The 15,630-nt window shown below is 42.3% G+C and overlaps 1 protein-coding gene across 2 annotated transcripts; it reads right to left on the bottom strand.

Annotated features, from left to right (window-relative positions):
• Positions 1-382: 382 nt before the first annotated feature.
• LOC131885139 (peptidoglycan recognition protein 1-like) lies at positions 383-2,725 on the bottom strand. Of its 2 annotated transcripts, XM_059233079.1 has the most exons (9): positions 2,568-2,725; positions 2,367-2,504; positions 1,331-1,468; positions 1,190-1,260; positions 1,015-1,109; positions 914-946; positions 675-846; positions 501-620; positions 383-437 (listed from the first exon to the last, which is right to left on the bottom strand). In XM_059233079.1, exons 1-9 carry the CDS (start codon positions 2,620-2,622, stop codon positions 420-422), a joined length of 840 nt encoding a protein of 279 aa, XP_059089062.1. In that variant the 5' UTR covers positions 2,623-2,725; the 3' UTR covers positions 383-419. The 2 variants fall into 2 exon arrangements, with proteins under 2 accessions (XP_059089062.1, XP_059089071.1); XM_059233088.1 differs by lacking the exon at positions 2,367-2,504 and having other exon boundaries at positions 2,568-2,675.
• Between the last annotated feature and the right edge of the window lie 12,905 nt (positions 2,726-15,630).

The following is a 15,630-nucleotide window of genomic DNA, read 5'->3' as shown; positions in this document are numbered from 1 at the left end:
TCCTCGAAACCCCACTTCCAATACCTGTCCATGAAGCAGCTTTCAATATCTAATGAAGCCATCAGGATCATTTCGTCCGAAACAAATGATTTCCTGCCATCGACACTCAAAAAGCCCCCTTCCGAACCCACTACCTGGTCCCCTGAATCAGCCATGGCCGACGTCTTTATTGGTTGGAGGGGGGAGGGCAACCATGATAACCACGGCGACCACGACCACGACCACGGAGAGGTAGAAGGTAGGAAGGCTCCTTTTCATTTGCCTGGCCAACGCTTGGACTACTAAGCTCGACACTCCGACCGTTCATCCAACGACCAAGCTTGGAAGCGCTCACTCTCCTCAGAGGTGTTATGATGACCAAGAATCATGAGAACAGAACAGAAAAATGCAGAGACCAATTTATTGATTCATTTTCAAACTCAAGCACTGCCAGGGCTCTGAAAGTAAAAGAAGGGGGTTAGATCAAAAAATGCTTGAGTTCTATTGTGATCAGGTCTTACGTAGTTCCTCCATCGAGTTAAGGCATTGTAGAGGGTGTTTCCAGGACAGCTTGTGTCTCTCACTTGCCTATGACCTTTCATTTCATAGTCAGAGGGAATTTTCCCACGGGTCACCAAACACTGTTCAAGAGTGTATTAGTTAATATGTCATCACTTTCTCAAAAAAACACTCACATCGACCAAGTGATTGTAGGATTGGATGGCTTTGGACGAAGGTGAAGTGGAGGTGAAGTCTCCGATGAATGCAATTCCATAAGATATGTCATTGAATCGGGGTCCAGCATGAGCTCCTTTCCTGTTAAATCCTCTTCCTTCAAAGATGGACCCTTCGCTTCCAATCAAGAAGCTGAAATCCAGGAATGTAGCTCTCAAATGACGGTTATATTGGCTTGAAAGAGACTGTGCACACTCACTTGTATCCGATGTCACTCCACTTATTCGTGTTTCTATTTGAGGCTCAAGATTGGAAGAACAACAATAACACTACGAATAAGCATTCTTTTGTTATACTCACATGTGATAATCCTGGAATCCTCGGACTTTTCTGGCACAATCGAATTGGGAGTAGCATTCTCCTCCGGTTGTATGATGGACAATAACATAACGAGCCTAACAGATAACGCACACAAAAACGAGAATACAAGAATCATAGTAACATACGGGATAAGAATATATTAAGAAATACTAACGTTATTGGACATGTAGTTTGTACTCCGACTTATCGCTCCCCAATCCGCTCTTGTCACAATAGAGGGACAAGCTTGAAAATCAATTGAATTAATTTTTTTAGAGCCTCTAACAGTTATTTTCAACCACTACGGCTGGCTCACTTGTACTAGTCCGTTTGCAACATCGGACATTGCTTGCCTGAGTTGGGCACAAGTTGGATGCATATGTTCCACCAGAACAGGATAAATTATCTTGCTGGCAAAATCCACCCTGTCCTCGGCAAGGTTCCTCGTTATAAGCTGATGAAAATCATTTTAGTCTTTGGATAGAATACATAGTAGGATGAGACAAGCTAGACACTTACCTTGAGTGAGAACAGATGTTGGAGTCAGATTCAATAGGACATTGATCAAACTCTTGTTGAACGTTAATGTCAAATGCAAACAAAATAGAAATATGTATAAACGTCATAACATCATATTTTTTCATTTTTAGTTCAATAAATTCAGCTCTGTGTTCAACTGGGCGCATACACTTTGGTCAAAAGTAATGAATTCCGAATCAAGATATCAACTTTTGGTAACCATTTAGCAATTGGCAAAGTCAACTTTTAAATTTAGTATGCCCATCATTGATCGCTTATATCCTAAAGCAAAATTAATACTTTTGATGTGATTTTGTTTCATTGATACTTAAAAACCATTAATGGGCCACTAGTTCTGCAGCTTAGCTTGGAATATAAAACTTTTCAATGTTGTGGAAACATATATTAGAATATACCATGTTGAAAAAGGATGTTGAATATCATTCAAATATGTTTGACCCCTTTTAAACTGCACTATCATTCAAAACAAAAAAAACTTTTCTTGATGCCTCATGAACTGGCGGAAACACTGGCTCTTTATTTGTGCAGCATTTAATGGTTATATTGCTACTTAAGTTTTTTTTTAGAGTGATTGACAACTATTGCTTGATAGCCGCAACCAAAATGGACCCTTTGCATTTGTGAAAAATCAACGGTCTCTTATTTTGGCCAAGCGTGGAAGGGAAGGAATAACGAGAAATATAGAGACAGCTGAAATGTAATATCTTCCATACTTTTTCTCTGAAACATTATATAAAACTCCAAAAGAGCAAGCATATTTCTTTTTTTCCAAAAGAGCAAAAACGTTTTCTCGACTCCTCATTATGGCTCACCTGTACTACTCCGTTTGCAACATCGGATATTGCCAGCCTGAGTTGGACACAAGTTGGATGCGTATGTTCCACCAGAACAGGATAAATTATCCTGCTGGCAAAATCCACCCTGTCCTCGGCAAGGTTCCTCGTTATAAGCTGATGAAAATCATTTTAGTCTTTGGTTAGAATACGTAGTGGAATGAGAAAAGCTTGACTTACCATGGGTGAGAACAGATGTTAGAGTCAGATTCAATAGCAGAATGATCAACCTCATGTTGAAGGTTGATGTCAAATGCCAGCAAAATGGAAAATCTAGTATACTATATACTGTTCGGACGCTTCTCCGGATCTTATTAAGAACATTTGCGCAGAATTGTAAGACCTCCCGAATCTACGGAACCCTGAATGGGCGAAAAGAAATTGGAGTCGCAGTTGTTTTCCGAAGCTTTGTTTAGTGTTTGTCCTGATCCCAAGAGCTTTTCTTATCTTAATCCCATCAAAAGCCTCTCATGGACCACATAAAGGTTCTCATAGTTCTAGAATTTCACAAGCTCCATTGCCTTGGACGTTGAAGATTGCTTCTATAGTTGGCATTCCCAGAGTGGAACTGGCAAATATTGGTTCGCCCTCCATTTTCCATCAAGCCTTCAGAAACCACGAACGAGGTCCAAAAGTCTTCCTCTGTTGACTCTTTGATCTCAGGTTCCCCTCATCGACACCAATACCAATTCCTAATGGTTCAATGCTCTAAGAGATCTCAAACAGTTCACAGGGAATAACTTGGGTACCTTACGGAAGGTGATCCAGAGAAACACGGGTGTACTCTTCATCTCCATGTAGATTTCAGACGAGGACATGAAAGTGCATTGATTTATCACAACACACGCGTCGGTCGATGCGTTTGACAGAGTCGAATTTGATTCTCCCGCGTTCCGTTATCAGGGAACCATAATCAAAGAGACATGTGGCCCGTTGATGTGTGAGGAGCAACGAGCATATTGATATCTCGATCCCGAATCTTCAGCCTTGGGCTTACGGTACACGTACGATTTCCTATGAACAGACGACGCCATCTGATAATAGGAACCGAATTTATCTTCTTTTATGTGATGACAAGGGCGATAATCACAATGAGCCTCATTTGAAAATCGGTTGATTACGACTCCACCAATTCTTCGAATGTGTTTCTTCTTGTTAATTTCTGAGCTCTCAAGTTTATGAAAGGGACAAGCAACGCGTTTGAAGGGGTTGAAAGGCTTGGAAAAAGTATGAATTAGCTGAAAAGGAAAACCGCGGGGAGGAGATGGATATCCTTTCAGTTGGAGGGACTTTGCTTAAGGATGTAATGATACATTTGCAAACGACCGATGACAATGATTTCACGCCAAGTGATGACTTTCAATGAGAGGGTCCGTTCCAACTTCCACTAGAGCGGAGGGTTCCCTTCAAAAGGGAAGTTAACCCAAAGCCTCACTGAGAATGCCGAGCGAGCGAGTGAGTGAGAGAGCATAGGGATGATGATGATGATGATCATGTTAATGTGCTCGGGATGAGGGAACAAAAGTGAGAAGTGGAGAGTCGTGAAAGGCTCCATGGCATCGCTTCCTCTTCATTTTGGCTGTTAGGAAAGCTGGCATTTTGTATTTACAGTCAGTACATGCTATCCTGTTAATGCTCAAGGGCTGACACCATCCCTGTTTAGAATGAAAGTCGATTCGAAAAGAGTCGAAGTAATGTTCCAAGATCCGTCTCCCCTCGTTAACTATGAGGTTTCCAGATGAGTACAATCAATATTTGGCACTTGAACAAAGCCAAAGAGGTGTTATCGCCTGGTGGATTTCCCCTCCTCATGGTCCCAAGAGAACTCCCTTGGGAGACCAGGCCACAGATGACTGGATGTAGAATTTCTGGTGAGCGAACAAGATGCCCTCGAGATTTGTTGTCATTTGTCAGGGTGGATATTTCGAACCATCCCCCTTTTTTCCAGCTCAAAGTGGCATTTTATGGGAGAGTGAGGAACAAGCTACTCCTAATGTCAATCTGGTCTACATACATCCGTGGTAGAAGGCCGGGAATGCTCGCCCAGAATTAATATAATGACCCTGGTCCATCCTTTATTGGCAAATGAAAGTAATCCCCGAAGAGATCCGAGATTGAGATTCCGCAATTCAGCCATAAAAGGGCGCCAAGACTCATATGCCCATGAGATTCATTTAAACAAATGAAACCAAACGAACGAGGGTATGTATACATCGAAGCTAACAAACCTTTGGAAGCCTCATTGCTGTCCAATGATACCACTGAGAAAATGCCAATTTGGCAGCACTTATGTTTGTTGTCAAAACCAGATCCGCTCAACGTTGCCGTCCATCTGCTTGATTTAACCGATTGGATGGGCCATTTTCCTTGAATCCATGTTGAATGGTAATAGCCCTCAAATTGGACCATGAAATTTGTTGGAAATGCTCTCCTCATTGTGCATTAGATAACAAGCTTCAATGGGTTATGAAATCGGAAACCTCCTGCTCGGAGCAGACCCAACATATGGCACACTCCCAAAACATTCATTGGCATCCTGATTTGTGCCATTGGCTGCTCAGATCCAGCATATTGCGTCCATTTGGTAGTCATGTTCAATATGGCATAATGAAAACCACAACCAACATGCAACAGCACTCGCCACAGACAGAGAGATACCCTCTGTCGATGATGCCATAAATCACAGGTATGGAAAGGCTCTCTCTGCGTGAGATGCCCTGTATGTAGTGCCATGCAGACAGGCATCTATGTACGTATACGCAGGAATACACATGTATAGGTGTATTTCCAATTTGAATCTCTTTCTCGCTCGGATGTCGGAGCCCTTGTGTAATGCACGAATTGATTTGTTCCTTTCGCCCCAAGAAAGTGAGTTGTCGAATGGCCCATTTTTCTTGCTCATGACCAAGAATTGAAATTCCGCCGCCGCAATTGAAAGATTTATGTTCACCCAAATTAGCTCTCCATAGATAGGACACCGAGAAGACCGAGGAGAGTAGGGAATAAGAAGAGGAAGGGAGGGAGAAAGACGAAGGAGAAGGAGGAGGAGGAGAAGGCGGAGAAGGTGAACAAGATGCCTTTGGTCGCTTGGAACCTCCTTCTCGCCATATTGGTCTTGTAAGTATATCCCGTTGAAAAGGTGTTGGGCGTAAGTGCTACAACCCAATTTGGAAATGGAGACCTCACTACCTTTTGATGGCGGTGGTGGTGCCTGTTAGACTCTCAAAGCCTCCAAAAGAGGTCAGAAGTCTGAGGTAAGTCATCTTGGGAGTTGAGACGCATTGTATTGGTTTTAATGAGAAAATTCCATCGTCTTTCACGGAAACCAAAAGCCAAAGAACGGAGAGAAGAATTAATAACGTCTCACTATTGAAACTTGATGACAAAGCATTGTTTGTAAAGAGAGAAATGACTCTTATATGACTTCAAAGAAGACCTCTCCACTCATGAACCCTTTCACTGTCTGCATGCACGGACTCCCCTCTCATTATTATTATTACTACTACTACTACTGCTACTACTACTACTACTATCACTACTTACTACCACTGGCGCTACTTCTATTGCTTTTACCTGGTGGCAGGTACTATTGCTGTATGGACAGCTCCCCTCTTGTTCCCCCGCTATCTTTCATGCCAATTTAATGACTTGTTTTCAAGAAAACCCTTTTCATTATTTTTTCCTCTTTGGCTTGTCAAAACGCCAAGGTAGCCAATATCTCTTTATCGCCTACAAAGGGGTTTGGATCTCTAGATCCAAGTGGGGAGAAGCCTAACAAGTAATTTCAATTATTGTGCGCCATCTGCAAAATCGTACTGGTTTTTCATGTTAGATCTTAAATTCATTTTATAGACTTAAAATAAAAAGTCAACCACCTTTGCAGATCTTTGGTCTTCAAAGCCATTGCTCAGAAGTCTATTGAATACCACCCACTGGTCAGCATGTCCGAAAGGAAAATAATGAAAAATGTGCCCGTCAGGAGTTGTACAGTATATTGAACATGGTTGCACAACCCCTTACATATTTAATACAACCACATACATATTCCACGAGGCTTGCCGTGTTTCACCGGCGAAAAATCAAAAAGAAACTATTACGACCCAAATTGTAATTCTTCATCCTCGTGTCGACCATGGTCGCATGCCTTGGGTCGGCCATGCCATGGTCAAAATGAATGAAATTACAGCCTTGAGAAAGAAAATGATGCCACAATTTGGACACGTGAGCTGTGATGAAGAGATTTCTTTGGAGGGACCACCTTGGGTCAGATGATTTCTTAGCGTTCGTTTTGAGGAGGAGCATACGATTGAAACACGGTTAGATCATCTTGATCCTTTTCCAGGAATGCATGAGCGGATGTGGTCATTGTTGAAAATGGCCAAGATCAAACCATCCCAAAAGAAGTGGTTGCCCAACCCTTTAGCCTGATTCTCTAGCTTCTGGGGTTTCATGTCCATGACGGAAGCGTGACGAATCGAAGTAATGAAAAGTACGAGGCTTCCTTTTCATCAGTAATTGTTAGATGAAGCCAACAGACCAGCCTCCTACTATTCCCGAAAACAACCCAAATCCAAGTAACTGCCGCCTCCTCGCTTGGTCCGAGTAACTTCCATACAAGGGGGCGTGGCTGGGTTCCCTGTTTCTTGATATTATCAAAGAGACCCAGATTGCATGGATCTAAGACCGTAGCTAAAACACCGCAATTATTGGGTGAGCCTCGAGCTTCCAAATGATGTCCCAAAACCTCTCCTTGGCGCACATGCAACCAATCCTGCCCTCGGACAAGACGAAGAGGGATTTTCATTTACAAAATATGGGCTTTTTTTCTCGTCCTCATCAAGAATTGAATGAATGAGGATCCGAGAGCACTCAGTCGCCTTCAACTCTTCACCATCCACGAACTCATCAGTGGCATGGAAGTTGGAAGTTGTTGAAGACGAAGAGGAGAGACGTTTAAGGGGCCAAATTTTGACCAATTTCCCATTCGTTCGGGTCCGAACTGAATGGGTTAAGTGAACAAAAATGGGTTTCCTCTGTCCAATTCTGCTTGTGTTTTGGGGCATAATCTTTGGGCATGGCGAATCAAGATGAGATTGTTTGAAATTCCCTGAAAATTCAGTTTCTAACAATTTATTGCCCATTGTGGATGAGCTTGAAGTGTGTCTCGCAATCCAGAGAGAGTGAGAGAGGAAAACAGGAACGAGAAAAAGGAACAAAAGGGACTGTCTCTCCTATTAGTGAAATGTCGCATTAAAACGCCGTTTCTAACAGATTTATCGCATTCACGTTTGCAAATGGAAGAGTGATAAGAAAATCCGGTGACTCGAGTCTTAGGAAAATAAGAGTCAAATAAACTTGGTGGGGAAGGGAAGAACGTCTGGTTTGGTCGTTTGGTCTACAAGCGTCCTGGTCACACCAAGAGAGTCGACGGGATAGGTTCCACATGCTAAATCGAACGAATTAACATAGATTCACAATAAAGCAAGATCAGGCGACCACCTAGAGGAACAAAAATGGGACTTGATATCTCTGTTGTTCCTGTTCCGAGTCTGCTAAATGGCTCTTGACAAAAACTCGTTCCGTCACTCCAGATTTGGTGGAGGAAACTAAGTTGGATTTTCCTCGATGTACCTTGACATGTCCCAATGGTTGGAGAAATAAATGGATTCCAAAATCAATTCTGATTCTGGTTCGATCCAATTCCAGTTTTTACCACTGTTTATATCCGTCCCACCCAGTTCCACTTCTATCAATGGCATGTTCCATCAACAACAATTGTCTGTTTGGGTCTTGTTCTTGGATGACTATACGCCTTGAACATGAACTCATCATCTCTGGGATTTCCGATCCCTCTCGTGTTAGAGCCTACGCTTTTGAATTTATCTATATTTAAAGGACCATGTTACAAGCAGAACATGAATTCATTTATAGATCATATTGAAAATAGCTTGATAGTCCTCCAGACAGACAGCAATACAACTCTTTCCCTTAGCATTGGGATTGGATCGGTTGCAGGGCCTGAAAAACAATATTTGGAGACGATATCCCAGATTGTTTGCTGCAATGCGGCGAATGTCTTGGACGTCAATGACAACATAACAAGTTTCAATAATATTCAGTTGGCCGAGGTGAGAAGGAAGAGGCTCCGTCAGTTTGATTGGTCGAAAAAGAAAGCAAGGGGAGAAACTCAATCCATCAGAGATTGTTTTTCACCGTCAGAATTTCAACCAACATGCAACCAAATGGCGGCACTCACGAGATTCAGATCCCAAGCTAGAAGGCCGGGCAATCAATGAAGCCTTCTTGAACACTCAATTGAACCTTGAATAAAGGCTTGAACATGCTGTCGAGTTTGGATGAAATACGCTCAAGTGTATTCTTGAAGAGTTTGCATGCCGTGCTCCAAGTTCTTTCACTTTACACAATGGTTTGACATTGTATTAATCATCCCCGGAGAGCGCTCAAAAGACCTTTGTGGCCTAACAATCTCCAACGTTCCTCGTGATAACCTTTGAAAGAACACCCTTCTCGGTGTCGTCGGTGGCCCCTGTAAAACCTTTCAAAGCATCCCCGCTCACAATCAGGACCTCAATGTGCTCTTGGGGTCGAGTAAATGAATAATTGTTGGTTGTTATTGTGCTCATCATTTTTTACCCGGCAGATGCCAGGAGAGTGCCAGCAAAAAACGACTCCTGACAGCATCAAGTGGTAGATTCCCGAGTCCCAAGAGAACAAATTGAATTGCCATGAGGATCAAAAAGCCACCATCCTTTCTCGTCCCACTTCAAATCAAGACCCTCGCCAACACTTGTACTGGTATTGCGCATAATCAATTCCAAACGATTTTGGCACGAGCTCAACCTCGAATAACCATTTCACCATCGACAAACATATCAAAAACAATAAGCTCCCCAAAGCATTTCACATCCATTCTTGTTTTTTGGTCTTTCAAAATTTTAATGTAAGAGAAGCATGAAAACTAGGGCTCGGCTCAAATTAAATCCATTTGACTACCGCCAACAACAAAACCAAAACTTAGAGCTCCAAAATATCTCAATCATGATTGTTTTCAGTGTTCAAACAAATATCGACGTGCTTTCGAAAAAGAGGTCATCACAGGACGGGGTAAAACACTTTCCGTGATGCTCATTATATTTGCGCACTCTCCTATGAACAGATGCAAAACGAAACACGAAAAGCGAGCGAATGAAGAGCGAACGAAGAGCGAAAGAGCGGCTGGAGTTAAAGAAATCCACCTCCTAACTGTTGTGGTCCTCTGAGGATTGTTGACATCATTTAGCGGCTCGCGCCTCCTCATTGTTCATTTGTGCTCTTGTGCACTCAACTCGCTCGCTCATTCGAGTTGACTGCATTGATCTCCTCCAATTGTTCGGAATAACAACGGTGCCAATGAACATTACCAGGGACAACCATCTCTTTCAACCGGCATCTGCTTCAGGGAGAGTTCTCTTCGATCGAGATCCAAAGCTGACAAGAGCGGATATGTGGATGTTCGTCCACGTCGCTCCATGTGGGACTGGAAAGAGCACCAGAGAATTGCGATCTAGACATCTATGGCCACCGAATCTGTCTTTTTGACTTGTCATCAATTAGTAATGTTCTTGACTCTGCTTTGTAGAAAGGCGTGATTTGTGGTGTCATGAGCAACATATGGATTGTGGAGAATTGATAATTGGCAATTCATTGGCAATTTCAAAGAGATTGAATGCGGCTGTTGGAAACAGAGTCTGGACGGGCTGGGATTGATTTTCGCCGGATCTCGGGATTTGAAATACGTTGGACTAACAGCCCCAAGTTGTTCAACCGAAGGTGAAGGAGCCATCAAGTGAATGACGGACACGTATTTCACTTGAGGCAAAGTGACTGAGCAAAGCGAGCCTATGTATAACACCACCAGTGCATGCATACGTACGTACACAACATCGGCTTTATTGCAAAAACAGAGCTTTTTCCATGCAATGGAAGCAGTCAAGTTCTTTCTTATCATGAGATGTCAATCTTTCTCTCTTCCACATTCTTACCATTCACAGGGTGACTAAGAAGGAAAATGGTGCCGAGGAACATGCCTGAAAGGGTGAGTTGTGAGCAGATGGTAATGAAAAGGCATGAGTTTGATATCGGTGCCAAGGGTCGATACGAATTTCAAACTTCAAGCCACATTCTGGAAGGTGTACCACGGGAGCACCCGGTAGTCAAAGAACCTCCCTCTCTTAATTTTTAAGGGGGAAAATAATGAAAAGGTATCCTTCTCACGACATTCGCGTCAAGTGGCAAGCGACAAGTCTAGATAAGCCCTCTCCGAACCTCACCTATGTATGTACTGTAGGACGGTTAGTTTGATATCCGCGGAGCCATCGAGGGAACCCCTTTCAATCTGGGCTACATTGCCGAATTCTCGACTTTATTGTACATACACCACACACCACAGCCAAAAAGGGTTCCAATTTGAGAGCCCAGCCCAGCCCTTTGGTCTCATGTTTAGCGGATATGCATGTGGATGGTGGTGCCAAGCTGTCTGGCAGAATCGTATCAATTTGTGTGGAATGAACAACATTACAACACTCAAAGTGGAAAACACAAAGAAGACTACAAAATTGTTTCCTCTCGAAAGTGTCAGACTCGACTTGTATTCGCATGATTGAGGTGACAGTCGCAATAGGTTAATGAATGACAATAATGATAGGCGAATTGTAAGCAAGACCGAAAAAATTGCACTTGTGTCAATACATATTTTTTGCATTTTATAAATTTTGCAAACCCAATGATTAAGGAGGGTTTTTTGCACTTGTCTTTTCCTTTGGATTTGAAAGGCTTGAGCGATGGCAGATATCTTAATTTAAAAATGGAAGCTTAATTCCAACTTCTTGATGCGAGCAATCAGCTGGCTTCAAAAGTTTTTTAGTGAGCTCATTTTGGAGGACATTCTCCATGAAGTCAAACTTTTAGTGCGAACGAAAACGTCAATCTCCGCGGACTTGACAAATGCTCGCTGACAAGCCTAATCCTTGGCCAATTAAGGTACAACAGTGTCAAATTATGGGAATAATCTTGGCATCACTGGACCACTCTGTCCAGTTCAATAGCTGCCGGCCCTTCGGAGGATTTGGCCGATGAGGCAGACGGCCATAGCTTGATCCGATGAACACCAAATCAAGGTTGATGGAAATATTGGCTTGGAATATGCTATAGTGCCACAGAATAGAGAATAAATGAAAGTGTTGAGACTTGACATCAATTTTCAAGCTTCTGAATAAACTGGCATAATTGGAACTGTGAAATTGCTAGTATCCTAAGTCACTTTTGAATTGCCAACTAATAGTAGAACAAAAATTTGGTCACAATGTATGCATCTAGGATGGTAGTGCGAGCTCAAACCAATCTGATGATGATAAATTGGACCCCTCAGAAAAGTTGGTCCAATTTCCAAGCCTTCATTAATGGAACCCAAAAGGCGCGTTTTGATGACTTTTCACTTGTGTGTCATTTTGAACGGAGAGAAGTTAATAGCTTCGCTTTGCCAAAAGTTCTTCTGTTGAAAAAACAGATTTTAATTTGATTGATCTTTTTGAGGGGAGGAAAAAGTTTCGTCATTAACACATTCTCTAGGCTTTTGAATGAGAAGTGGCCAGCCAACACGGCGTTTTCAATGGAATATGATGGATTTGAAGCGTAGTATAAATTTACATCAAATTATCCCGTCCCAAATACCAAGTGGTTTCTCGGCACTAGTGTCAAGAACTTAGTCTTTAAATCACGACCCCAACCACCAAGAGAACATGATGATGAGTGAGTAATGGGCGTCGCTTCGGGCATTTGTTTCCAGAAATGATATTTCATTATGAGAATTTATTGGACGCTCTTTTCAGAAGGCAAACGAATGATTACAGAGCCCTGAAACTCAAAAAAAATTGACCGTGGCTTGAAGACAGGAAATGGGAATGAATTGAGCCATGCACTATGTAGTATGCAGTCGTCATGTTGCATTGGATTGGAATTTAATTCTAGATCCCATCCACAATTGCTCGGTAAGACGTTTTTCTACATTTCTAAAAAGAAAAAGGATCTTCCAATCTGGCCCGGCTTCTTCGTCAGAGTATAATTAAGTTGAGCTTCTACCGAATGGACCAAATGTCAGCCGGAGGTCCTCGTCATCATCATCATCATCATCATGCTCATCATCATCATCGTCGTCATCGTCCTCGCTGACAAATATCAAAATCAAATTTAGAACCTATCCTCCGCTAACTTTGTTTGGTATCCAAAGAGAGAGGGAGAGAGGAAAGGCTATGTCGGCAAATGCTACAAATTACACGCTTCCAAGTTGACTTTGCCCACAGTCATGTTTACTCTTCATCTAATGGTATTTATTGGGCAGGCGGACTTCCATCTCTTGAAGAGGAAAAGCCAAAATTATGACACCAAAACAAGTCCAACAACAGCCGGACTTCGACGGTGGGAGGAGCGGTAGAGAGCACACCCTTCATGTCGTACTCGTCGTCCTCCTCCTGCTCCTCTTTCTACTCTTCAATGACTTGTTTCGGCAACGCTTGATCCCAATAATATTTACCCACTCAATCGCCCTGTTTCAGCCCCTTGTTCTCGGGTGGCGAAGTTATTGATGTTTGGTGAGAAGTTTGCTTTGAAAGGGTAGTAATAACTGATATTTTGCAAATAAACCGCGTGTCCCTTGTAATCAGGTGGATTTCCTGCAATAAGTGTGGGGAGTCAACCAAGCCAACCCTGTGAACGTTCGGACGCAGGTTTGAAATCGGACTGGCTCAATCATGTTGTGTTGGAATTGGTGGTTGCACTGGTTATGGGGATGAAACCAGATTAAGATGCTATGTAAACGTGCATGGACGTAGGTAATAATACTTCTCATGAGTTAATTTCCGGCTTGGTGAAGAGAAAATCATAGCTTTGGTTAATGAGGTTAATGCTCAACACCAACAAGATAGCCAATTAAGAGAGCATCAAGTCTTGGCCGCCAAAGACTCTATGTTAGAGTGGATAGAGTTTGATATTTCGAGCGCAAGGTAGTTGAAATGAAGATAAGGAAGTTTACTTTAAGACTATGTGCGTACATTTGAATTAAAAAAATAAGAAATTATTAGGCTTTACGTTTCATTTCTTTAGATCTGTCTAGTAATTTTTAGGCAAATTGGGGTTTCTCTAAAAAAATAGGAAAGAAAACCATTTTATTTTAAAAATATGAGCGGGTCTCAACGTTGAAAGAGCTCTATAAGGTGACTTATTTTAAAATTGAGCCTGCGTCGTTCATGAGTTTCTTCGATGATCATTCTAGTGGCCTCTCTGTTTACAACCAGGGTCACGCCCTATTGTACAGGATAAAGATAATCTATTTAGTCCTTTGTCAACTCAATTTCCACTCAATTACAAGCCTATACGATATTGAAGCTCTTTGGGGGTGTAATCTCATTTCCAGGACCATGATGACTTAGTTAGTTGGCTGGTGGGTTGGCAGAGTGGTTGGTTGGTTGGTTAGTGGGTTCACGCTTTCCGTGACGGAGAGCCATGAGGTTCAAGTCTTGCTTCGCCATTGGCGGAGAATTCCATTGGGTTTGACTCCTCTGTCTTCGTGTTCAAGACTCGTTTTCTTGGCTCAGGAGGAGATTTTTCTGGCAAAGTGATAAATCACATCAAAGTGGCATTAAAATGATGATCAAGTGGAAACTGGCATGACTGGGCTCCACATCCATCCCGTCAGCCAACCAGCCAGCCCGCCAAACGACCGACCAACAAACATCCAACCTACATACATCCTTCATTCCCTCGCCATGGTGTACTCATGAGGGTAATGTATCAGAAGTGGGAAGCAATTACAACTTTTAATTACTCCTCAACAAATTCATTTGCCTTGTGAGCAAACAAAGTAGGTGCAATTCAGACACCTATTCTCGTTTGCTCTCTCTCTCTCTCTCTTTCTTGTCAATGAGTTCTGCTTATTCGGACGGTTCCGAAGTCGATCGATGAATTTGGGAGCTTGGCCCCAAAGTAGCAAGTCATAATGGGATGCCTCCATCCGTGTTATCGCGAGAAACAATCACGAGACCCTGTCTGCCCTGTGCACATTGGGCCGAAATGATCTCATTCTGATCGGAAAATCAAGGCAATCTCTCTTTCATGACTTTATTTATCACCTCACTTTACGACCATGAACCAATCCACTTGGACTTGGACGTAATGAAATGGCACAACCCTCTTCAATCTCGTCGAGTTATTCTTTTTCATGTCCTGGAACATAATGACACGACCCTGGAATCCAAGTGGAACACCGATTGAAGCCATCGACCAGGATTTGGGCGAGTTCCAAGAAGATTGGATTGGACAAGATATGAGTTGGTATAAGGGCGTGAACCTTATCTTGACACTTGAACGTGATGAAGTAGTAACTGAGAGAACAGTACCAGTTGGATCGAGAAGTGAACGAACGAACGCTTTCGAATCAGTTTTGTTTTCAGGGCATGGATATTGACATGCAAAAATATGGTCGATTTTCGGGGATTCTGAAGAGTGGTTGGTCGAGGGGCTGGCTCTGACATCCAAGTGAGTCTTCAATCAATAACTTCTCATCACTTGAAGCTGAAGTAACAATTTCGGTCATTATCTTGATCGATCAATCGATTTTGCCACACCAAAAGCACAAGATCCACCGAATCAAAGGCCATTATCAATAATCATTCTCATAGTTTCAAATGGTCCTCAAATTATATTGCCCCGCTCACAGACGAGGTATTTGAAAATAAAAACAAAACGGCACCTAAAACTTTTCTGGCCAACGTGGTGGAAACGCGCAGCAAATAAAGGTATATAAAAGAAGTATTGCCTTTGAGAAATTCTTTTCTCATGAGAGACATAACGTAAGAAAGTGCAAATCGCTGGAAGTCATCGTTTCAAAAGAAAGAAATTTGATACAACCAATATGCTTCTTCCTACACCCGACCTATCTCTTTTTTCTATAACAATGAAACACACTCACACCTCTTCGAAATGAGTTGGACAATGATAATCGACCTAGAATTTACATAGTTTTTCAGCAGAAAAAAATTAGTGGTTAAAATATGGCGACTGTTTGTGGACCAAGCCACAAAAAAATGAGATTGGTCGGGCAGGTTGATGAAATTGAGAAGGAAACATTCTTTGTATGTAATGTTCAATTGTGGCAGTTGTCAACAGAATAAATGAAATAAATGGCTTTTCC

Source organism: Tigriopus californicus, chromosome 1 (genome assembly GCF_007210705.1).
Source record: "Tigriopus californicus strain San Diego chromosome 1, Tcal_SD_v2.1, whole genome shotgun sequence".
NCBI lineage: Eukaryota > Metazoa > Arthropoda > Copepoda > Harpacticoida > Harpacticidae > Tigriopus > Tigriopus californicus.
Note: the sequence above shows the minus strand (reverse complement) of the source record. Positions and strands in the feature narration are given on the sequence as shown.